At 44.9% G+C, this 26,161-nt stretch overlaps 1 protein-coding gene across 1 annotated transcript in view; it reads right to left on the minus strand.

The window, feature by feature from the left end:
- The window catches only part of CUNH10orf143 (chromosome unknown C10orf143 homolog), a 45,952-nt gene extending 22,250 nt beyond the window's left edge, over positions 1-23,702 (minus strand). Inside the window, exon 1 of the mRNA XM_053910054.1 lies at positions 23,542-23,702. Coding sequence (XP_053766029.1) covers positions 23,542-23,643 — 102 coding nt within the window. The 5' untranslated portion in view covers positions 23,644-23,702. The remainder of the gene's footprint in view (positions 1-23,541) is intronic.
- Between the last annotated feature and the right edge of the window lie 2,459 nt (positions 23,703-26,161).

The following is a 26,161-nucleotide window of genomic DNA, read 5'->3' on the forward strand; positions in this document are numbered from 1 at the left end:
CTCTGTGCTGACAGATCGGAGACTGTAGCCTGCTTCGAATTCTGTGTCTCCCTCTCTCTCTGCCCCTCCCCTGCTCATACTCTCTCTCTGTCTCTCAAAATAAATAAATGTTTAAAAAATTAAAAAAAAAAATCAACCAGGACGTCAGAGAGAGAAGACCCAAATGAAACACAAATAATAACAAATGAAACTATTTTACAAACAAATAACGTAGCCACTACAGAACTATCCTCAGTAACTCTGGCAGATACTATTCAGGCTAGAAACTCTTAAGTCTAAGGGTAAAAAAAAACTGTAAGGAAACCATCAGCAAAACTAAAAGGCAACTGACAGATGGGAGAAGATATTTGCAAACGACATATCAGATATAGGGTTAGTATACAAAATCTAGAAAGAACTTATCAAACTCAACACCCAAAAAATAAATAATCCAGTGAAGAAATGGGCAAAAGACATGAATAGACACTTCTCCAAGGAAGACAGCCAGATGGCCAACCGACACATGAAAACATGCTCAACATCACTCATCCTCAGGGAAACACAAATCAAAACCACAGTGAGATACCACCTCACACCTGTCAGAATGGCTAACGTTAACAACTCAGGCAACAACAGATGTTGGCAAGGACGCGGAGAAAGAGGATCTCTTTTGCATTGTTGGCGGCAATACAAGCTGGTGCAGCCACTCTGGAAAACAGTATGGAGGTTCCTCAAAAAACTAAAAATAGAACTACCCTACGACCCAGCAATTGCACTACTAGCTATCTATCCAAGGGATACCGGTGTGCTGTTTCGAAGGGACACATGCACACCCATGTTTAGAGCTGCACCATTGACAATAACCAAAGTATGGAAAGAGCCCAAACGTCCATCTGTGGATGAATGGATAAAGAAGATGTGGTTTATATATACAATGGAGTATTACTCGGCAATCAAAAAGAATGAAATCTTGCCATTTGCAACTACATGGGTGGAACTGGAGGGTATTATGCTAAGTGAAATTAGTCAGAGAAAGACAAAAATCATATGACTTCACTCATATGAGGACTTTAAGAAACAAAACCGGTGAACGTAAAGGAAGGGAAGCAAAAATAATATAAAAACTGGGAGGGGGACAAAAGAGAAGAGACTCATAAATATGGAGAACAAACTGAGGGTTATGGGAGGGAGTGTGGGAGGGGGGATGGGCTAAATGGGTAAGGGGCACTAAGGAATCTACTCCTGAAATCATTGTGCTATATGCGAACTAATTTGGATGTAAATTAAAAAAAATAAAATTAAGTATTATGTTGAAAAAAAAAAAAAACCCGTATGCAAATACTGACTACAGTTAGCAAATCTGTTTCTCACAGGGTTAGCAATTTTGAAACTATTTTATTGGCATCCTAGGATTGAATAAATAAGTAAACATATTGTAAATAATGAGAGCAAGGTTTCTCTGTTGCAGAAATAAGTTACATTTAAAGAAAGGGAAGGGCTCCTGGGTGGCTCCGTTGGTTGAGCATCTGACTCCTGGTTTTGGCTTGGGTCATGATCTCACGGCCTGTGAGATTGAGCCCCGTGTAAGGCTCTGTGCTGGTGGTGCAGAGCCTGCTTGGGATTCTCTCTCTCTCCCTCTCTCTGTCCCTTCACTACAGGTTCTCTTTCTCAAAATAATAAATAAACATTAAAAAAACAAAAACAAATAAAGAAAGGGAGAGGCTATGAAAGAACCTGGTGGTGCTGGATTAGACCCGGATGTGCTGTTTTTACATCCAGACAGAGACACAGAAGCACATACAGATGTGTGTAATGCACATACTACGAAGTGTAAACGATGCAAATACCTACACACTAGTGCACGCACACACACACACACACAGAGACACCAATGCCTACATGTTCTAGTTGCGTCTGCTGATGATGGTGGCATCCTAGGAGTGGCAAGACTGCACCGAACAGGTGGGTGCTGCTTTCTAACTACCATTCTCCAGGAATGGTAGGAATTATTAAAGGAACCGAGACTCCAATGGAGAGGGACTGGGTCAGGCATACAACAGGGAAAGCATAAAAAGAGCCTGAGACATTCTGTGCCCCCCAAAATAAGGAAGTTTTTAAAAAAGGATGAGGACACATCAAAAAGACAAAAACACGCCACCTTGAAGGAGTTCCCAATGGCCACAGTTGGAACAACTGGATTGAAATCCAGAGAAAAAAGTAAATTCCTGTGAGTCTGACTGCGACATAAACAACTGAACAAACAACTCGGGGAGAAGAGATAGTGTTCCCCTTTCCAGATGACTTCTACTTAACTATGTAAAAGGAACAAGGAAAACACAAAGTCACCACGAAGTAAACGCCACGGTGAAAGTTACTTCCAACGAGATTGACCAATAGATGCTAAAATCTATGGGTAGAAGTTTAAGGAGAACCAGGATACTGGCACCGTCTCCAGGCCCCTCCTCCGAGGTTCTTATTAATCACAAAGAGAAAGATAGTGGCTTTACAGTGGATGAAATCACCTTCACCGAGTGACAAGATCAACATCAGCAGTAATGACTGACATCGTGAAGCCCTGACACGACGCACTGGGGTGTGATGTCACCTCTGCGGTCTTTGTGCCAAAAGTGCATGGCCTTCATCTACTCATAGAAGCCATGGGACAACCCAAACTGAGTGATATTCTACAAAATAACTGACCCCTCCTCATTAAAAGTGTCAAGGTCACGAGCGACTGAGGAAGTGCCACAGGCTGGAAGAGACCACAGAAGCACAACAACTCGGTGCAGTGTGGACACTGGATTCAATCAGGGTCAGAGAAGCCTGTCAGTGTGAGAACTGGGGAGGCGGGAGTAAGGTCTAGTCTAGTCAACACGCTGAACCGGTGCTAACTTCACGCGAGGCTCACAGTACTATGATCACATAAGCTGTTTAGCCGAAGGCTATACCGGAATTCTCTATACTATGTTTTTTGCAACCTTTCTGTAAGTCTGTAACTATTTCGAAGTTTTTAAAAATGAAAAAAAACCCAACCATCTCTTATACCCCTGGTGGTATGTGCACCACACTTCTAGAAACACTGAGTTAAGCCAAACTGCTTTCCCATAATCTCAACCCACTGATTCTAATTTTTCCCTCCTGAGCAACATAAAACAAATATTCCCTCATGCATGAGATGCACATCCTTCCAGATGCTTGCAAATCCCGCTCAGGTACTTTTGAGGTTTCCTCTCTCCCGCCCACTATTCCTACTGCCTTTCACTAGCCCACACCTGAGATGTTTTCCGGACTTTTCCTATCCCAGACACCTTGCTCCAGAGTTTCTAAACCATCAGCACCCCTCTTAAACCATAACGAACACTTGCAAAGCCAAGCGGCCCCCACGGTGGATAGCAGAACGGCCACCTTCTAGGACTCGGCCAGTGTGTCTGATGCCTAGCTGAACAGGCAGCGGCCACATGGCGTGGCAGGTCCAAGGGAGGCGGACATCCTCCACTGTCCCTGAGTCTTCTCCACATGAAACAGCCCGATGCTGAGGGCTCCCCTTCGCAGCGAAGGGCTGCCCTCGGTGCCTTCGTTAAGTTTAATTTGACATCCGTGTTGCTTCCTAGTCTAGCAGAGGACATCCAATCCTCCTCCCGAAGGATCCTGCAGTAATCCTTCTTATTAACTTCATAACGTTTGCAAAAATGGGGGCTTCTGTGCCTCCGTCCAAGTCAGACGAAAGTACCACAAAAGACAGGATCAAGGACTAGATCTCTGGTTATTCAGGACATGCTCGATCTTTACACCATAAAAAGAAGTATGATGGGTAAAACTGGTTTACTGCCAACTTCCCACAATCTGGGTTAAAGGGAAAAAGCGGAAAGGGTAAATGCGCCCCATGTCATTTTGTACCCAGGCTTCGACTCGCCCCCATCGGTAACAATATCATTTCCCTGCTCCTTTCTGAATAACATCACACTTGCCAAAGGGGAAAGCCAAGGGGCACGGATAGGGGACTACGAGTCGGAACCCACACTTTCTGGATGAAATCTAAAACACCGGGGAAGCACATTCGAAACCATTTCTGTGTGGGGTCAAGTAACATTTGGCACATTAAGGTCAGTAGACTTGTGATCATGCGTGGTGACAAGCTGACATTCTTTAAGTGGCTCAGATGGTTGGGGAATTGGGCCCCCACACCCGGTGTCAGGCAAAAGGGGGACTCATGCTGGCACCTAGGTGGTCGGTAAGAGCTGGGCTCCCCTAGGGGACGTGCACGTTACCTGCTTGGGAGCCCCCGGCCAGCTGAGTGGATTAAATTATTCATGTGTTCTGCTATTTACTGTGGATTATTGAGAGCTGACTGCATATGCTATTGACCTGTACACTTAGTTGGCAAATTGTCCAGTTATTATGGATGGGCCTGGACCAAAGGAAAATGAAGGCTGCAGAGGCATTTAACTCCGGGATGCTTGTGCTACACGGCTCCCTTTTACTCCCTCGTAGAGCCTTCATAAAAGCAGATGAAGATTTACCACCCAGCTAAGACACTTGCACCGTATAAATGAAATTAAAATCCCGAGTGTACACAAAGACCCCGTTACTAAACAGTAACTGAGTATCAGTCGAACGGCAGCCTCACCAGAGAAGAGTTCACACAGGAACACGGCTGGCTAAGAGGAGACACTTAGAAGACGCAAGAATTAAAATACAAAACGCGTCTCGGGTTACCCAATGACGGAACAAAGAAACCTGGCCGGTCTGGCAAAGACAAGCTGCGGTCCGCCGACTGCATGATCCCACCTGTGCTGTCACCGACCTGTCCCTTTATTGGGAGTGGTGGCGCCCAGCCTGCTGAGGGGGGCGCGGGGCAGGGACGCCGTGCCAGGCTCTGCGGAAGCCGGGCGGGGGACGTTCCCACGACGCCCAAGCGGACACGCTGGTGAGCCGGTGAACGGGGAATCCCGGCACACGGGGCACGGCCACCCGCTGAACCCGGACACGCGGCCAGCGCTGGACCCCGGCTCTTCGGCTCCACACGCCACAGGGATGCAGAGAAGCAAAGATGCCGACTTCCTGGGCCGTCTGAACAGAAACGCACCGTGTCTTCTCCTCAATCAGCACAGCAAGAAAACGGCACAGTCTTCAAACACTAAACACCATGAATTGAGCATAGTTAATCAATACGCCAATACGCGGATCGAGCGCATCTGCTGTGAAGTGGACTAGCAGTGCACACGGTTACAGCTCAGGATGCGATTGATGGTTAAGTCTCTACGCACACGCCCACAGCCCTCGTCTTTCGTTCGGAAGGTACTGCGGGGACCGTTAGTGACGAACGGCCTTTTTCCTGAAGATCGTTTGTATTTGAAAAGTGTCATGCCAGCTGACGGAGGCCTAGTTACCGGAAGCAGTCTGCTGAGCGAGGCTGTTCAGCTCAGTAAAGAAAGTTGACTCCTGTTGGAGCAGCGGACGTGGATGGCCACCAGCCCCGAATACGGGACCGTGAGTGCTGGCAGCGAGATCCACAAGGCCCCGCAGACCGTCATTTAGAAAGAAAACACCGCTTCCGTCACGCGCAGATCCTGCTTCCGTGACACCGCCACTTGGAAAATGAGCCTGCCGCCTCGGGAGGTTGGCTTTCTACGCGACCGTGCCACGTGACACGGAGTCAACCACGGACACCAGAAGCCAGGATGTCTGCTCTCCACCCCATGCCACCAGGACATGCTGAAACTTTAACCACAGGGACCTCACAGGCTGGTGCTGTGCCCTCCTCGGCTGTGACCGCTGTCTGGACGACCCCTCGGATGACCACGCGTGGGCTTCCCGGGCTGCACGCCCGACCAGGTCTGGGGAAAGAGGGAGGCCGAGGGGACACGCGGCCCGAGGCAGCAGAGGCAGGACTGACAACTTACTTCTAGGAGAGGAAGACGACAGAGCAAGAAAAAAACCACACGTCCGCTTCCGGTTAGAGGAAAAGCCACGGATGGGCACACTGGACTCACCGAGGACCCGCTGCAGGTGTGCAAGATTACGAAGCCCACCACAGACCCAGGTTACGCCCCGGGTGACCATTAGGGATCTCGAGGAAAGCAGGCACACAGACTGAGCTACCCCGGCCGGGCCTGATGAACGTCGCTTGTAACGATCACAAGTGCAGTTCGGGGGTGTTTCCACATTTGTCACTTCACAACAGGATCATTCGGCCCTCACGACAGCCGTATGACAGGAGGAATGTTTTTTCTACTTTGCAGATGAGAAACATGAAGCCCCAAACCCTCAACCAACTTGTCTGAGGTCTGGGGATCTGCAGTGATACAGCTGGGCCTTCAGGGAGTTTTCAGTCTAACTAGTCACACAGGACTGAAAAATACAGCCAAAGATGCACTAAAAACCAAACAGTGTGTGAAAAAGATTTCAAAACTTAACATAACTGTCATAAAAACATACAATTATCAGGCCTCCTGGGTGGCTCAGTTGGTGGAGCGTCCGACTTCGGCTCAGGTCCTGATCTCATAGTTTGTGGGATCAAGTCCCCGCACTGGGCTCTGTGCTGACAGTGCGGGAGCCTGCTTGGGAATCTCTCCCTCTCTCTTCCCTTCCACCGCTCACTCTCTCCCTCTCTCTCTCTCAAAATAAATAAACTTTAAAAAAACTTTTAAAAAAGCTACTATAATCAAGACAGTGTGGTACTGGCATAGGGATAAACATCTAGAACAGAACCGAGAATCCAGAAACAGACCCTGACATTTAGGGTGCCAAGACAATTCAGTAGGGAAAGCACGGTCTTCATAACAAATGGTGCTGGCATGACTCAACGTCCACACGCAAAAGGAGGAACTTTGGGCCCTGTCTATACACCATACACAAACATTAACGTAACATGGGTCAGAGATCTAAATGTAAGAGCTGAAAGCATAACATTTGTGGAGGGGAACATAGGACAAGATCTCTCGATATGACACCAAATGCATGATCCATAAAGAAACAAATTGATAAACTGGACTTCATCGATATCCAAAACCTTGGGGCTTTAAAACGCACCATCAAAAAAAAAAAAAAAAGACAAGCCACATTCTTAGAGAAAATGTTTATACATCATGTATATGTTAAAAGATATGTGTCCAAATGATATAAAGAAGTCTTTCAATGGAACAGGGCAAATAACATAATTTTTTAAGTGGGCAAAGAATCTGAATAGTTATTTCTCCAACAAAGATACACAAAAGGCCAATAAACACATGAAAAAATATTTAACATCATTTGTCATTATTTTTTTTAATCTTTATTTTATTTTTGAGAGACAGAGAGAGAGAGAGAGAGAGAGCAAGCGAGCACGAGCAGGGGAGGCACAGAGAGAGAGAGGGAGACACAGAATCCGAAGCAGGCTCCAGGCTCTGGGCTGCAAGGACAGAGCCCGACGCGGGGCTCGAACCCACGAACCACAAGATCCTGACCTAAGCTGAAACCCGAAGGAGGCCAAGGCTGAACGCTTAACCGACCGAGCCACCCAGGTGCCCCAACATCATGTGTCATTAAAAAATGCCGATCAGGGGGCGCCTGGGTGGCGCAGTCAGTTAAGCGTCCGACTTCAGCCAGGTCACGATCTCGCGGTCTGTGAGTTCGAGCCCCGCGTCAGGCTCTGGGCTGATGGCTCGGAGCCTGGAGCCTGTTTCCGATTCTGTGTCTCCCTCTCTCTCTGCCCCTCCCCCGTTCATGCTCTGTCTCTCTCGTCCCAAAAATAAATAAAAAACGTTGAAAAAAAAATTAAAAAAAAAAAATGCCGATCAGAACCACAATGGGATGCCAGTTCCCACCCACTAGGATGGCTGTGATCACAGAGAGACAGTAACAGGTGTTGGGAGCGTGTGGCGACACCGGAACCCTCACTCACTGTTGGTGGGAGCGTGGGGGCAGCTGCTCTGGAAAAGAGTTTGGCAATTCCTCAAAATGTGAAGCGTCGTCAGGTTACCGTATGACCCAGCAATTCCACAATTAAGTATCCACCCAAGAGAAATGAAACCATTACGTCCATGCAAACACTTGTACGTGAACGTTCATAGCAGCATTACTTGCAAAATCCCAGGAGTACAAACCCAAATGCCATCAGCTGAGTAACAGATAAAACCTGGTGTGTCCACACAAGGTAGCACTTACTGACAGAAAGGAATTAGATACTGGTATCTGCTTCAACAGGGCTGAACCTCAAAAACATTATCAGGCCAAGTGAAAGAAGCTAGTCACAAAAGACCAAATACTGGGATTCCGTTTGTAAGAAATGTCCAGAAGAGACAAACTGATGGAGACAGACAGTCAATCAGCAGTTGCTAAGGGCTAGGGGAGGGTGATAGTGAGTGACTGCCTACAGGAACCAGCTTTCTTTTAGGGGTCATGAAAATGTTCTTTATGTAGATTATGGAGACATTTACACAGCTCTGTAAACATATTAAAACTACTGCCCTGTGTACTTCAAAAGAGTGAACTTTATGGTATGTAAATTACAAACAAGGCCATTTTTAAATATGAGCAAAAGATTTGAATAATTCACCAAAAAAGATACGAGTGATAAATAAGGACATGAAAAGATGTTCAACAGCAAGTCACTAGGGAAATGCAGATTAATACCACGGTGAGATGGCTAACTTCAGACCTACCAGGAGCGTGGACAAACTGGAGCCCTCTGTAGGTTGCCAGTGGGGGTGCAAACCGTGCCACTACTTTGGACGACAGCCTGGCAGTTTCTCAGGAAGGCAAACACACACTTGCCGTACGAACTAGCAGTTCCAGTCCCAGGTGTCTAAGAGAAATGTAAACGAGTGTATATACGACGATCTGCATGTGAGTTTCCCAAATTTCCAGCATTATTTGGGATTGCCAACAAGGAAAAACAACATAACGTCCACCAACAGGTGACTGGATAAACAAAGTGTGGTATATTCATACAATGGAGTATTATTTAGCAATAAAAAGAGCAAGCTACAGATACCTGCTTCATCATGGATGAGCCTGAAAAACATCACACTAAGTAAAAGAAGCCAGCTGCACACACACAAAAAACAACAACAACAACAACAACAACAACAAAACATATGATTCTGGTTATACAAAAATTCCAGAAAAGGTAAATCTGGAAAAACAAAAAGTAGATTAGCAACTGCCTGGAGCTGGGAGGGACGGACTTACCGCAAAACGGGTACACACGAGGTACCAGAAGCGACCCAACACTGGGGTGACAGCTGCACAATTGATTAGCCAAAAAAATCGCTTCATTGTGCACTTGAAAAACACCTAAACAACACTGTTCTGCTCATAAATGCAAGAAAGAAATTGAAAAGACAGGAACCGCAGTCACGACCTTGAGGGTGATGATGGCGCACACCGTTAGGGCTTTACCAGACGAATTAAAATTTTCCCTAAATACATACCCTGAAAGCACCAAGGATTTCATGCATTAGTGTAATCCTCCCTCCGTTCCTTTGCACACACAACCCTCAACACGCCGATCAGCCAGAAAGTATTTGCTGAACGCCTACAATACGCCTCGCTCGGCTCGGGCATCTGACACCTGAAGATGCTGAAGCCACGTCACGGTCCCCCAGCGTGGCCGCTGAGCCCAACAGACCCCTGAGAGACCCCCAGCCAAGACTGACCGTTACCCCATTTTGACCTTGCTGTGTTATCTATCAGGAAATGTGCAAACAACTAGACGTGACCGGGCTCCATGCAGGTGGCAGAGTCAAGGTGGCATCAGGGTCATAACCAAAGAGGAACTGTTACTGGCAAACTTCTCCTCCCCTGGATGGGAATGTGGCAGAATACGTTTAAACTGAGTAGAACAGACAGTGAAAGCAGCTCAACAGATTAGCTCAACCTTGAAATAAAAAATGACCGAGAGAATGGAATAACCTGTTTCTTGAGGCACGGGCTGCAATCATTTTGATGGAAAGGGTGAGCACAGAAAGTCAGAGTGAAGGGCTTGGTCTGGGGTCGGCCCCACCGCTGGTGCTCACCAGGTTCTCACAGTTGGGATCTCGCTCAGCAGACGAGCTACAAAATCCACACCCTTCTGGGTGAAACACGCAAATTTAACTCTGAATTTTCTCTTTAGAAGGCAGACCCCCCCGTAGGGTTACTCAACTGGAGTTAAAGCCATAAACGTGTTTAAGTGGTTCTGCCGACAAAGACCCCCAGCTTTACCGGATCATTTTTCAAGTGTTAGCAAAGGTAGGTCTAAAGTTCTCCACAGCGCAGAGTGGACAGAAACCATCCTCAGCCCTTGATTTTAGAGGCAGCTCTTCATAATACCAAGAACTGGTGAAAATGTAGATTGGAACTTTGTAATTTACTTTCATCTAAATTTCCACAGCTGCATCAAAAACATTCCAGGTTAAAACTCCAAATTACCGCCTGTTTTGAAAAGTTCAAGCTTGCTCATCCGTGGACTGAAGGCAAGACCCGTGTGCAGGCATAAAGGAAGGGAAAACCATGTCTGCCAATGTAACGCGCACAGCCCGCTGTCCAACCTGCAGGGAACAGCACAGCTCAACAAAGTCACACGCTGGGCTGGCAAACTAAATTCCGTGCAGAAAACATTCGCGTTGTTACCGGTTTTAGTTCGCCGTGGCATTCCTGCTGCCGTGTACGACCCACACACACTTAACCCAGTTGAAATCAAATAGGACAGAAAGCATTTATAATTACAACCTTAAACTTCATGAGGAGTCCCTCAAACTTAACCACATTGGGTTAAGTTTCAAGCTTTTTAAAAATTTTAAATCAATAATCTAACGAGCTCTTCAGGTGAAGATGGGGCAACAGGGCCCGGACTCACCCTCCTGCATGAAACATCCAAAAAGGGACAAAATAAATGAAACAACAGATTTCTAGACACTGACCAACGAGTTAAAAAGAAGAGTGACCCCCAAGATACAGAACACAAATGGGCTGGGCCCTACCTCTGCCCTACCTCTGCCCTACCTCACTGCCTGGAGGGTTCCCAGGCTACGGCACAGGGAGGGAAACCTGAGGCAGAGCCTGGGGGCCTCCCTGAGTTGAGAACACAATGCTGTGAGAGGTTCACAGGATAGAGCATTCTTGAGAGAAGGCAGCAACACAGAGAGAAATATGAAGATCTGCATGTACTCAGTAGAGTACTGGTCAGCATACAAATGTCAGGAAATTATCCAAGAGCAGGGAAAGAACCATCTGAAAGAATAACAGTGCTTGGTGCTCAGACAGAGCTGGGAATATGGCCTGACCCTACCGTACCAAAGCAAATCGTGACACTGACAAAGAGAAAATTAAAAGTAGCCAGAGACAAAAGATACATTACATACTGAGGAACAAAGTCAGCGTGATGGCAGATTTCTTACTGGAAACAATCCAAGCAAGAAGACAGCACAGCAACATCTTTAATAATTGAGAGAAAAAACAGTCAACAGAATTCCATACGCAGTAGAAATATTTTTTTAAAATAAGGGTGAAATAAAGACTTTCTCAGACACACAAAAGTTCAAAACACATACCACCAATCGGCCTTTCCTAAAGAAATGTTAAAGGAATTCCTTCAGGCAGAAAAGAAAGGATACCGAATGGAAATATGCATCTACACAAAAGAATGAATTGCACGGGTAAATGGTTAACCGTGGGCAGATATATGTTTTTTGTTCTTGTTACTGAACCCTCTTTAAAAAATGATTGATTGTTTACAGATATAGTAATAATACAGTACCAGATTTACAACACGTGTCAAAGTAAAATGTAGGACAATGAAAGCACAAAAGTTGAGAGAAACAATGAAATTGTACTATTGTACGTTTCTTATATATAAAGTGGCATAATATCACCTGAAGATAGACTATATTTTAAAGATGTACATTCTAAATCATAAAGCAAATAACAAAATACAGCGAATGAGCCAACAAAAGAAATAACATGAAATCATAAAAGTATGCCACTAAACTAGAAAGGGAAAAACAGCATAGCAAAGAGGACAAATAGAAAACAAAAATCAAGAAGCTAGGTTTTAATCTAACTATACCAACAATTACATTAAATGTAAACAGACCAAATATTCCAATGAAAAGGCAGAGACTGAATTAAAGAGAAAAAATACTCACTTATAGGCTGCATACAAGAAACTCCCTTTATTTTTAAGTTTATTTATTTATTTTGGGAGAGCACGTGCATGAGTGTGCAAGCTGGGGAGGAACAAAGAGAGAGGAAGTGAGAGAATCCCAAGCAGGCTCCATGCTGTCAGTGCAGAGCCTGATGTAAGGTTGGAACTCATGGACCGTGAGATCTTGACCTGAGCCAAAATCAAGAGTCAGACTCTCAACCAAGTGAGCCACCCAGGAGCCCCAAGAAACTCACTTTAAATGTAAAGATACAGATATAGAGGAGAATATTACAAGGGATACAAGAGGTAATTTGCTAATGTTAAAGGAGTTAATTCATCAAAAAGATATACAATTCATAAATGCATTTGCACCTAATAAGAGAACTTCCAAATACATGAAAGAAAACTAGAAGAAATGCAAGGAAAAAGACAAACATACAATTATATTCACAGGTTTCAATACTTTTTCACAAAAACAGATAGAACATGAAGAAAATCATTAAGAAAATAGAAGATTTAAACCAAACTAACAACCAACATGACTTATTAGACACTTGTAGAACACTCAACACTGCACAATACGCCTTTTCCAAGATGGACCATATCTTGAATCAAAAAAAAATTGTTTCACATGGAAAACAGTATGAAGGCTCCTAAAAACAATTAAAAATAGAACTACCAAAAAAATTGCAATCAGGCTCTCAAAGAGATATCAACACTCCCATGTTCACTGCAGCACATATTCACAGTAGCAAAGATGTAGAAACAACCTAAATGTCCACTGACAGGTGAACAAAGAAAATATGGTATGTACATGCAGTGGAACTCTGTTCAACCTTAAAGAGAGGAAGGAATGTTATACAACATAAATGGACATTAAGGATCTTGGGCCAAATGCAGTAAGCCAGACACAGAAGGACACATAATGCATGATTCCACTTACATGAGGTATCTAGAAGAGTCAAATTCATAAAATTAAAGGGTGGGGGGGGGGAGATGCTAGTTACCAAGCGTAGTGGGAAAGGGAAAATGGAGAATTATTCATCAATAGGTATCAAGTTTTGGTTAAGCAAAACGAATAAATTCTAGAGATCTGATGTATAACACTGTACCTACAGCCAATACTGATGTATTGTACACTTAAGACTTGTTAAGAGGCTAAACCTCATATTAAGTGTTCTTATCACAGCAAAAATTAAAAACTAAATTTTAGGAAAAGGAAAATAAATAAGTCTAAGTAAACTAAAAGGATTCTAGTCACACACAGTATGTTCCCTGAGCACAGTGAAATTAAATTAGAAATTCTTTGAAAAATTCTTAAATTAGAATTCGTTAAGAATAGAAGACACAAGTGAGATCTTACCACAGATTAAAAAAAAGAGTTAAAACAAGAATCAGAGATGAAGAATGCCATAAACGAGATTGGAAACAGGCTTGATGCAACGAACAGCAGCCTGGAAGAAGCAGAGGAACAAATTAATGACCTAGATGACAAAATAATAGTAAGTAATAAATCTGAACAAAAGAGAGAAAGTAGAATTATGCAACAAAAGAATAGACTTAGGGACCTCAGCGACTCCATTAAACATAATAGCATTTGTATCACAGAAGTCCCAGAAGAAGAGACAGAAAAGAGGTAGAAAATTTATTTGAGAAAATAATAGCTGAAAACTTCCCTAATTTGGGGAAGGAAACAGATATTCACATCCAGGAAGTACAGAGAACTCCTCTCAAAATAAACAAAAGGAGGCAACACCAAGACACATTGTAAGTAAATTTGCAAAATACAGTGATAAAATTTTTTTAAAGCAGCAAGACAAATAAGTTCTTAACTTACAAAGGAAAACCCATACAGCCAGCTGTAGATTTCTCAACAGAAACCTAAAAAGCCAGAAGGGAGTGACATGAGATATTCAAAGTGCTCGATGGGAAACATATGCAGCCATGAATACTCTATCCCGCAAGGCTTATCATTCAGAATATTGAGAGATAAAGAGTTTTCCAGACAAAAACTAAAGAAGTTCACAATCACCAAACCAGCCCTGCCTGCAAGAAATATTAAAGGGGACTCTGAGTGCAAAGGAGAGACCAAAAGTGACAAAGAGAAGAAAGGATCAGACAAATCTCCAGATAACAATGACAAAATAAGCAATAAGATGGCACTCAATACATATCTATCGATAACTATTTTGAATGTAAATGGACTAAATGCTCCAATCAAAAGACATCAGGTATCAGAATGGATGATAAGTTTAAAAAAAAAAAAAAAAAAAAAAAGACCCACCTACATGATGCCTACAAGAGACTCATTTTAGACCTAAAGACACCTGCAATTTGAAAGTGAGGGGGTGGAGAACCATTTATCATGCTAATGGACTTCAAAAGAAAGCCAGAGTAGCAACACTTATAGCAGACAAACTAGACTTTAAAACAAAGACTGTAACAAGAGACAGACCAGGGCACTGTATCGTAATAAAGGGGATAATCCAACAAGAAGATATAACAATTGTAAATATTTATGCACCCAAACATGAAAGCACCCAAATATATAAAACAATTAATAACAAACATAAAGGAACAGATAATAATATAATAATAGTAGAGGACTTCAACACCCCACGTACATCAAAGGACAGATCATTGAAACAAAAACATCAAGGAAACAATGGCTAGACCAGATGGACTTAACAGATACATTCAGAACATTCCATCCTAAAACAGCAGAATACACATGGGACATTCTTTAGAACAGATCACATATTAGGTCACAAATCAGGCCTCAACAAATATAAAAAGACTGAAATTATACCATGTACCTTCTCTGACCACAATGCTGTGAACTAGAAGTCAACCACAAGAAAAAATCTGCAAAGACCACAAATACATGGAGGTTAAACAACATGCTACCAAACAATGAGTGGGTCAACCAGGAAATCAAATAAGAAGTTTTAAAAATACATGGAAACAAATGAAAATGAAAACACAAAGGTCTAAAAGCTTTGGGATACAGCAAAAGCCATCCTAAGGGGAAGTATAGAGCAATACAGGCCTACCTCAAGAAACAAGAAAAATCTGGGGTGCCTGGGTGGCTCAGTCAGTTGAATGTCTGACTTTGGCTCAGGTCACGATCTCATAGTTCGTGAATTCAATCCTCACTTCGGGCTCTCTGCTGTCAGCGTGGAGCCTGCTTGGGATTCTCGGTCTCCCTCTTTCTCTGCCCTATCCCCCGTTCACTCTCTCTCAAAAATAAACAAACATTAAAAAAGAAAAGGGGGGGGGGCGCCTGGGAGGCTCAGTCGGTTAAGCGTCCGACTTCAGCTCAGGTCATGATCTCACAGTCCGTGAACTCAAGCCCCACTCGGGCTCTGTGCTGACAGCTTGGAGCCTGGAGCCTGCCTCCAATTCTGTGTCTCCCTCTCTCTCTGCCCCTCCCCTGCTCATGCTCTGTCTCTGTCTGTCTCAAAAATAAATAAAAACATTTAAAAAAAAAAAAAAAAGAAAAGAGGGAAGCAAGAAAAATCTCAAATAAACAACCAAACCTTAGAAAAGAGCTAGGAAAAGAACAAAAGAAGCCTAAAGCCAGCAGAAGGAAGGAAATAATAAAGATTAGGAAAAAAACATTAGAAAGCAATAGCAAAGATCTCTAGAAAACCCCCAAATATTGGGAAACTAACACATTTCTACATAACAAATGCATCAAAGAAGAAATCAAACTGAAAATTATAAAGTACATTGAACTAAAAAAAAATGAAAACAAAACATATCAAAATTTGCACTAAAGAAGTACTTGGGGGAAATGTTTAACATTAAATGCCTATGCAAGAAAAAATAAAAGGTCTCCACTCTATGACCTCAGCATCCACCTTAAATAACTAGAAACAAAAGAACAATTGAACCCAATGTAAAAAGAGGAAAGGAAATAATAAAGATCTCAGTGAAAAGTAATGCCACAGTAAATAGAAACAATAGAGAAAAACCAATGAAACTTAGATATCCCATGTTCATACATCAGACACTATGCAGAGTGCAGTCAAGATGGGAACATTCCTCAAATTAATCCAGATTCAATACAATCCCTATCAAAATTCCAGCCGGCTTCTTTGTAGGAATTGACAAGCTGATCCTAAAATTCACATGGACCTTCCAGGGACCCAAAATTGCTGAGACAGCGTTGAAAGCGAAGGTTGAAGGACCCACACTTGCAGGTTTCAATAGTTACTATAAACTACAGTCATCAAGACAGTGTGGTACCAACCTAGGACAGACAAACAGATCAAAGGAACCAAATTGAGAATTTAGGGAAAAACCCTCACATTTACAGTGAACTGATTTCCAACAAAGGTGCCATGGTAATTAAATGGAGAGAAAGAATAGTCTTTTCAACAAAAGGTGATTGGATACGTTAATACCCACATGCAAAAGAATGAGGTTAGAACCTTACCACATACTATAAGCAAAAATTAACGCAAAATGGAACATAGATCTAAATGTAAGAGCTAAAATTATGAGAGAGGTGGGTGGGGAGTGGGGGGAATTCTGCTCTGCAAATCCCATTTCTGGTAAGGGACTCATACTTGGAATATATAAAAACTATTACAACTCACCAAGCAAAAGACAACCTAATTTTAAAAATGGGCAAAGGACCTCATCAACACTCTTCCAAAGAAAATATACAAAGGGGCGAGAAGTACATAAAGATGCCCAACACTATTAGATATCAGGACAATGCAAGTCAAAACCACAGAGATGGCACTTCCCATCCACTTAGGATGGCTACAGTTAAAAAGACAAATAGCAAGTGTTGCAAAGATGTGGAGAAACCAGAACTCTCGAACAATGCTGCTGGGAATGTAAAATAGCATAGCTACTTTGGAAAACAATCTAGCAGTTCCTCCAATGGCTAAAGATAGTTAGCACAGGGGCGCCTGGGTGGCTCAGTCAGTTACGCGTCCGACTTCAGCTCAGGTCACGATCTCACAGTTCATGGGTTCGAGCCCCACATTGGGCTCTGTGCTGACAGCTCCGAGCCTGGAGCCTGCTTCGTATTCTGTGTCTCCCTCTCGCTTCAGATTCTGTGTCTCCTTCTCTCTCTGCCCCTCCCCCGCTTTCTCTCTCTTTCTCTGTCTCTCTCTCAAGAATGAATAAACATTAAAAAAATTTTTTAATTAAAAAAAAAAGTTACCACATGACCCAGAAATCCCACAACTAGGTTTATGCCCAAGAGAAAGGAAAATATATGTCCTTACAAAAACTTGCACTTGGATGCTCATAAAAACATTATTTACAAAAGCCAAAAAGTCAAACTGTACACTTAAATATGTGCCATTGTTATAGTCCAATAATAGTATTTAAACCAAATCTAACAGTACATTTAAAAAATCATTCAGGGGTGCCTGGGTGGCTCAGTCGGTTAAGCGTCCGACTTCGGCTCAGGTCATGATCTCGTGGTCCGTGGGTTCGAGCCCCGCGTCGGGCTCTGTGCTGACAGCCCAGAGCCTGGAGCCTGTTTCAGATTCTGTGTCTCCCTCTTTCTCTGACCCTCCCCTGTTCATGCTCTCTATCTGTCTCAAAAATAAATAAATGTTAAAAAAAATTAAAAAAAAAAATCATTCATCTCAATCAAGTGAAATTTACTCTGGGGATCTAGGGTGGTTCAATATTCATAAATCAATCAATATGATTTATCACATTAACAAGAGAATGGATAAAAACCATATGATCATCTCAACAGATGCAGAAAAAGCACTTGACAAAGTACAACATCCATTCATGATAAAACTCTCAACAAAGTAGGTTTAAAGGGAACATACCTCAACATAATAAAGGCCACAAATGAAAAACCCACAGCTAACATCATCCTCCGTGGTGAAAAACTAAGTTTTCCTCTGAGATCAGGAATAAGACAGGGATGTCCGCTCTCGCCAATTTTACTCAACAGTGTATTGGAAGTCCTAGCCACAGCAATCAGACAACAAAAAGAAATAAAAGGCATCCAAACTGTTAAGGAAGAAGTAAAATTTCAACAATTTGCAGATGACATGACACTATATATAGAAAACCCTAAAGACTCCACCAAAAAACTACTAGAACTGACAAACGAATTCAGTAAAGTCTCAGGATACAAAATTAATAAAATCTGCTGCACTTCTGCACTAACAATGAAGTAGCAGAGAGAGAAACTATGAAAACAATCCAATGTATTTTTTTAATGTTTATTTTTGAGAGACAGAACAAGCCCAAGTGGGGGAGGGGCCAAGAGAGAGAGGGACAGAGCACCCGGAGCAGGCTCTGTGCGGCCAGCAGCAAGCCGGATATGGGGCTCCAACTCACCAACCATGAGATTACACCTGAGCTGAAGTTGGACGCTCGACCAACTGAGCAATCCAGGCGCCCCAGAAAACAATCCCATTTATAATTGGACCAAAAATAACAAAATATCTAGGGATAAATTTAAGCCAAGAGGTGAAAGACCCGTACTCTGAAAACCATGAAACATTGATGAAAGAAATTAAAGAGGACACAAATAAATGTAAAGATATTCCAAGCTCATGGACCAGAAGAACCAGTATCATTAAAACGTCTGTACTACCCAGAGCAATCTACAAATTTAATGCAATCCTGGCCAAAATGCCAACAACACTTTCACAGAACTAGAAACAAATAATATTAAAATTTGGATGGAACCACAAAAGACCCCAATGAGCCAAAACAATCTTGAGAAAGAACAAAGCTGGAGGTATCACAATCCCTGACTTCAAGATATTCTACAAAGCTGTAGTAATCAAAACAGCATGGTACTGGCACCAAAACAGACACATAGGTCAATGGAGCAGAATAAAGAGCCCAGAAACAAAACCAGTTATATGGTCAGTCAATCTATGAGCAAGGAGGCAAGAATATGCAATGGGAAAAGAGAGCCTTTTCCACAAAAGGTTGGGAAAACCAGTAGCTACATGCAGAACAATGAAACTGGACCCCTTACTTACACCATACACAAAAATAAACTCAAAATGGATTAAAGACCTAAATGTGAGACCTGAAGCCATAAAAATCCTAGAAGAAAACACCGGCAGTAATTTCTTCTGACATCGGCCATAGCAACATTTTTCTCGATAGGTCTCAAAAACAAAAATAACCTATTGGGACTGCATCAAAAGTAAAAGCTTTACATAGCAAACTACCAATAAAAACAAAAAGGCAACCTATTGAATGGAATGGGAGAAGATATTGGCAAATGATACATAAGGGGTTAATATCATGGGTGAAGGGATGGGCTAAATAGGTAAGGGGGATTAGGGAGGACACTTGTTGGGATGAGCACTGAGTGTTATACGTAGGGGATGAATCACTGGAAATCTACTTCTGAAGTCATTATAGCACTATATGCTAACTAACTTGGATGTAAATGAATAAGTAAGTAAAAAGAAAAAAAGGGATTAATATCCAAAATACATAAAGAACTCATACAACTCAACACCAAGACACCCAAGTAATCCGATGAAGATGGGAAGGACATGAATAGACATTTTTCCAAAGAGGACATTCAGATGGTCAACAGACACATGAAAAGATGCTTAATATCATTAATCAGCAGAATGGTGAAACTAAAAAACACAAGAAATAACAGGCGATGGTGAGGATGTGGAGAAAAAGAAACTCATGCACTGTTAGTGGGAATGCAAACTGGTGCAGCCACTGTGAAAAACAGTATAGAGGTTACTCAAAAAAATTAATATAGAATTAGTATATGATCTAGTAATTCCACAACTGGCTATTTACCCCAAGAAAAACACTAATTCAAAAAGATATTTGCACCCTGTGTTTATTGCAGCACTATCTACAATAGCCAAACTATGGAAACAGCCCAAGTGTCCATCAACAGATGAATGGATAAAGATGTGGTATATACATACAGCAGAATATTACTCAACCATAAAGAAGAATGAGGTCTTGCCATTTGCCACGCAGATGGATTTAGAGGTTATTACACTAAGTGAAATAGGTCGGTCAGAAAAAGACAAATAACATATGCTTTCACGCAGAAGTGGAATTTAAGAAATAGAAGAAACAAAAACAAACAAAAAAAGACTCAAATACAGAGAACACCAGTGATTGCCACAAGGGAGGTGGGCGGGTGGGGGGATGGGTGAATGCAAGGGGATCAAGAGTACAGTAATCATGACGAGCGCAGAGTAATGTAATACAACTGTGGAATTATTACAGTGCATCCCTGAAACGATCACTGTACGTACAGCATTCTTCAATTTTACTTTCTTACTTTATTTTTTTTAATGTTTGTTTTCGAGACAGACAAAGAGCACGAGTGAGGGAGGGGCAGAGAGAGAGAGAGAGAGAGAGAGAGAGAGAGAGACAGACAGAAGCTGAAGCAGGCTCCAGGCTCTGAGCTGTCAGCACACAGCACAGAGCCCGACACGGGACTCAAACCCACAAACCATGAGATCATGACCTGAGCCGAAATCAGACACTTAACCGACTGAGCCACCCAGGAGCCCCTATACTTCAATTTTAAAAAATACATACCAACAAAGAAATATAAAGGTAAAAATTTTTAAAGAAAAAAACTAGTGATAAAAAAACGGTCAATAGCCAATTAATTTTTGCATCCTGATACGTTATTTCTACAGGTCACTGATAAAGAATGAAAATACATTGGAGGAAATGGTCACTAATCCCAGGATAAGCTGGAAAATGGGATCCTGGATCAACCGAGAGGAAGCTAGAAAAGATACCAATTGGAGGGTGAGCCCAGACACCTCGGGTGTCGCTTCCCTGGAGAATTTTTACAGAGGTCGTCAGGAAGGAGCACCTTCACGGACAGTAAAGGCTGAGTATGCATGAAGGTGGGCGCCTGGGCACACCCTCTTCTTCCGGAACATGTAGGGTGGTGAGGGTGCGGGGGGCAGGGGGGCTGAAGCAGCCAAGCGCTGGATGCCTCCAAGTCTCAGGGTCAATCTCGCCAGGATTTCACTTCTCTTTCCTTTCCGCAGAGCCCACAATAGTGCTTGCTGTTCAGCAGGCACCCTAACAGGAATGATGAACCCTACTCATCGTCCATGGCTACACGTGGCACCACACTGGGCGAGCTTCCCACAATCAGGACACCCAGGGGGTTACGGGAGGCACCTGTGGCTCCGCCGGAGAACACTTGTGGAGCTATTACAGCGATGGGTCCCGGCAGCTGCAGGGGTTTCTACAGCTCCACTGGTGGTTACAACGCACAGGGTGTAGACCCACTAGTCTGTGAACAGAGGTAGGACACGAGTTGCTCTTTGCACGTAACCAAACTCTGAGGAGGCCGGGGGGGCGTGTGTGTGAGAGAGAGAGAGTGAGAGAAAAGAGAATGGAAAACTTGGGACAAGGACTCAATCTGAATTATTGGATCAACGACTGAGGCACAATACAATACGAACAAGAACTTTATCAAATTAAGAGTCCACACACACCATGGCATAAGACACCCAAGTCACCAATCCTTGGTAACAGGAAGTATTGCAGCCTCCAGCTGGGCACTTAATTTCAGCATCGCAATCTGCAAGATCATTCCAAGTTTCTCCTGTAAGCCTTTCTCGTTCTCTCTGATCAGTAATGACCTCCAGTGCCTGGTCCCTGACAGCCTGTGGCATCACACCTTTCATCTCTGTATGGCCAATTCAGGGCTTTGTTGCAAGCCCCACATGGGAGGCTACAGACGTCTTAGGCTGTGACTAAGACGACAGGCTCTGGAGGCAGGCGGTGGGGTCAAAGACCTACGTCCACCGCTAGCTGTGTATCCTCAGACCAGCTGATTAACCTCCCTGTGCCTCCGTTTCTTCATTTGTAATATGGGAATAAAAACAGGTTGCTGTGAGATTCAGACAACCCACCTGCTAAGCGCTCAATGACGAGCACTACCTGTGACAAACGTGCCCAAAGCAGAAAACGCAGTGACAAAACCAGAGCCGGTGTTCTCCTGCAGCTCCACACCAATCTTCTCCCGTAAGAGCACCATTGCCCAGCCAGGTGCTCAAGTCACAGCCCTGGGAGCCATCCTGGGCTCCTCCTCTCCCATGACCTTCCACGTCCACTCCATCAGCAAGACTAGTCCGTTCTTCCTCCGATACACAGAGCCCTCTGTCTACATTCACTGTCCAAACCTGTAACCTCTCGTAATTTACACGCCCCTTGCCCCCCTCCTTAGCTCTGATCACCATCCCTTTCATTTTCCCCAGAGTTCCCAGAATAGGCTCTTAAAATGTCAGTATGATCATGTCACTCTACATTTACTTCCCACCATACGCAAGGTGAGCAGTGTAGAGATGACCTGGTGTTGACCTCACGTAAAAGGACACCACCAGGGAATGCAGGAAGCAGGTGACGGGAGGAACCTGGGTCCCTGGATGTCTTTGATCTGGGTAGCACCAGCCCCACCCTGTATTTAGGGTCCCCCCGGTCTGCTCACCTCTATACATTATGGACAGCAGGATCAAGCTTCCACCTCGTTGGAACCAATGTGGTTTGAAACCTTCAGTTACAGAAGCTTAATCTGTGCCCTAGTAACACGGTCCCTGGAAGTAGTGTGCTTCTGTGACAGGGTGTTAAGTGACACTGGCTTCGTGGCCAGGCAGTGGTGGGTGAGGAAACACATGCAGGGAAGGAAACTAGGCACTTGTTATGCTGTAAAATCATGCGAGAAAACTGTGCCTGCATGAACTCGGGAGACAGATCCCGTGCTCAGTAAGCCTGTGGGTCCAGAAGACACAGAACACTTCAGGTGCTGGGTATGTTGGCTGCTCGTTGGTGCTCTTAGCAAGGAACCATGAAATAAAGCAGGCGGGGTGAGACCAGCCAGTTCGCAAGCGGAGGTGGAAGTCACGGGGCGCTGCTCAGGGGCTCTGCCTTAACGTTCCAATCCGACGGTACTTGACTTCCAGTTCCCTAAAAGGCTAAGCAATCCCCTGCCTCCTATCCTGTTCCCCTTCCAGTCTCGTGCAGGCCCGATTACCCACCCGCGGATCTCGAGCAGGGCTGTTATCACCAGTCACGTCACCTGACCCTGCTCCCTCGGGTCAAAGTGCTCAATCCAGGTGTGTCTGCTCACCTGGCAGCCCCACCACACCCAGCCCAGCGCCTGCACGCGGAGGCCTGACTCAGGAGCAGCAGCGAGCAGACCGCGGGGCGCCACCTGACCCTCACCCCGAGTCCACCGAGTCTGCCAGGCCGCACGGGGAGCCCGCGCTCCTGAGAGGGACCCAGGGTCCGGGGGCCCGCATCTCTGCGCAGGCGCGGCCGCGGGGAGGCGGAGTGCCAGAGTCGCGGCCTCGCCCCCGGTCCGCCCACCTTGGCAGGAGGGCGCCAGCTTCCTCCTGGGCCGGCCCGCGGGGAGACACGAAGCCCAGTGGGCCCGCCCGGGGGCTCCGCCAACCCGTTCCTAACGCCCAGGCCCCGGGGGGGCTCACCGCGTCCCCCGGAACCTGCAGTTCCTCCGGCCTCCGCCGTCGCCACGGGCCCGGCACCATGGTATCCCTGCGGCCCCAAGCCCGAGTCCACGGGCCTCTCATGACCTACGGACTCCGGCCGCCCGCCCCAGCCACTGCGTCCACGCCTCTTTGCCCCCCCCCCCCACGTGCCCCGAGGGCGCCAATGAGAGACGGGGGGCGGGGCGCCGCGAAGACGGCTGGGCCTTGCTTCGCGAGGGCAGCAGACAGGAGTAGCGGAGACCAGAGTCTTCTGGGCAAAAGGGGACTTCCGCCCAGGGTTGTCATTTCGCACAGAGGGCCAGCCTGTCACTTCTCCAGTCACTGAATCGACTGTGGGACTCCGAAGACCTTACTCCTTCAGGGTCCCGTCAGGCTTCGACTGCTGGTGGCGGATCGGCAGGGGGGAGCTCCCTCCTCCTCGCTCTTGTGATTGGTCATCGAGCGCCGTCAGCAACCGTCTTCCTGTGGCTGGTCGGTTGATGGATGGCGCAGCGAGCCAATCCGCGTGGGCGAGCTGCCCTGGAGGGTGTGTCTGGGAGCTGTAGTCTCGGGAAGGGGGCCTCACTTCCGGGCGGGCGTGGCCGGGGGCGGTACGGTGACCGCCCGCCCGGGTGTGGCCCTGGGCGGGGAGCTTCTCTGCGGGCTGTGCAGAGGAGGAACGGGGGCCTGGCGGGCCGCGCCGGCTGCCCTCTGCGCTCGCACCCTAGGGGAGCTGGCAGCCCCCGTAAAGGCCGAGGCGCCCAGCCCCGTACTCTGATTAAGTAACACGTGTCCGAGCCGGGCCTCTGCCGGGTATCTGCTAGCGGTGGGCAGGGCCGGAGCTCTGCGCAGTGGCAGTAAACTAGGTCTGCGAGGGCGGGGCTCCGGGACAGAGTTTCCCGTCTGTGGTAAATGGATGGATGGGCGGGGGCTGCGTTCTTTCCAGCTATTGTTGCGGTCGTTCCCCGCCGAAGCGTGAGCTTCCCGGAGCTGCTGCAACCTTCCTGCCACCATGAGGGGCGGCTGGCGGAAAACCTGGTGAAAAGTGCGACAGCACCTAGGCCGAAACGCCTTGAGTTCCGCACCAATCCACAACTACATGCCTGCCAGCCTCCGGGCTTTTTGTTGCATTTCAATTATTTGAGGGCTGAGTTTACCATTCTGCTGCAGGCAAAGGCATCTTTTTTGTTGCAAAGCCTGGTTCTTACCCGTTAAGGTGAAATGCGTGACTCCTCCACTCCGTTGGGCGTCTGGCTGCATGATCTTCAGCAAGCTAGGTAGCTAATCTATATCATTTTTGTTATTTATTTAAGATAATGATGAATCAGGGCATTATGAAGATTAAGTGAGGTGTATACATATAATGTACTTAGAACAACGACTGACACAAACTACTCAATAAATGGTATATTACTATTACTAGTCTTCCTATACTAACACTCCTGCTCCTAGTTGACAATCCTATATCAAAACCCTGGACTTAACAGTTGTGAGCGAAAGTTAACAATACTGTATATTTGAAAGTTGTTAAGAGACTCCATGTTGAAAGTTCTCACCATAAAAAAAATAAACACTGTGTAAGGTGATAAATGTGCTAACCGATCTTATGGTAATCATTTTGCAATGTAAACATGTCAAATCATTCCAGTTGTACGATGTCCTATGCCAGTTATATCTCAATAAAGTTCGGGGTGGGACTTTGGGGCTGGCTGTGTTTTGGAATTCAAAATCTTTAGGATTTTTTTGTTTTTGAAGCGCTATGTATATATATGTGTATATATATATATATATATATATATATATATTTATATATTACATATCTAGTATGAAACGCCTTCAGTAGGGCCTGGGACAACACCCTATGATCAGACATAATATTTATGTGGCAAAATGTGTGAATGTTCAGAAACATTCACCTTAAGTGGGATATATAACTGCTTTAAATAGTCTCATATCCGTTCAAATGTGTTTGCTTGAAACTTAGGAAGAACTGATTTTTAGAACTGTTGGATTTCAGAGTTGAAAATAAGGTGCTATCGAGAACCTGTACTACTGCCCCTACTTTAAAAACTTTGTGTTTTTTTGGCCTTGCAGTTTACCTTAAATGATGTGCTGTGTGGTCCAGTGTCAGTATCACTGGCCTTTGGACTTGGGGCTGCTCTTTCAGGCACTTGAACCAACCATTGAGTAATGGGGGAACGCTTAGCCCACAGGCTGGTGACAGCTATTGTCCTTGACCAAACTCTACCCAGGCTCCCCTGAACTCTTCTCAACTAGTCCCTGACTCTGGGGTTTCCATGTTAGTCTCTGCATTGTCCAGGTTTAGCAAGAGTCTCCCACCCTTGCTCTCTGATCAGCCTCAATGTCTGATGGGGTTCCTCATTCCCCACATTCCCCCAGGTGATGTCTGATCACCCCGGCCTGCCTTCAGCAAGAATCCTGTTGGGTTGATTTAGAAAGAATTGTCCCTCACCCCAGATGTTTCCGTCTAGGATTTTTCACCCACTGACCTCCCCCTACCCGTATCACACTCCTAGGCTATGAATTCCCACTCTTCTTTGTGTTGGGAGTTAATCCCACTCTTCCTCTCCTACTGCAAAACCCCGTTATAATAGTCTCT

The sequence above is a fragment of the Panthera pardus genome, unplaced genomic scaffold (assembly GCF_024362965.1).
Source record: "Panthera pardus isolate Hobbes unplaced genomic scaffold, ASM2436296v1 HiC_scaffold_22, whole genome shotgun sequence".
NCBI classification, from domain to species: Eukaryota; Metazoa; Chordata; class Mammalia; order Carnivora; family Felidae; genus Panthera; species Panthera pardus.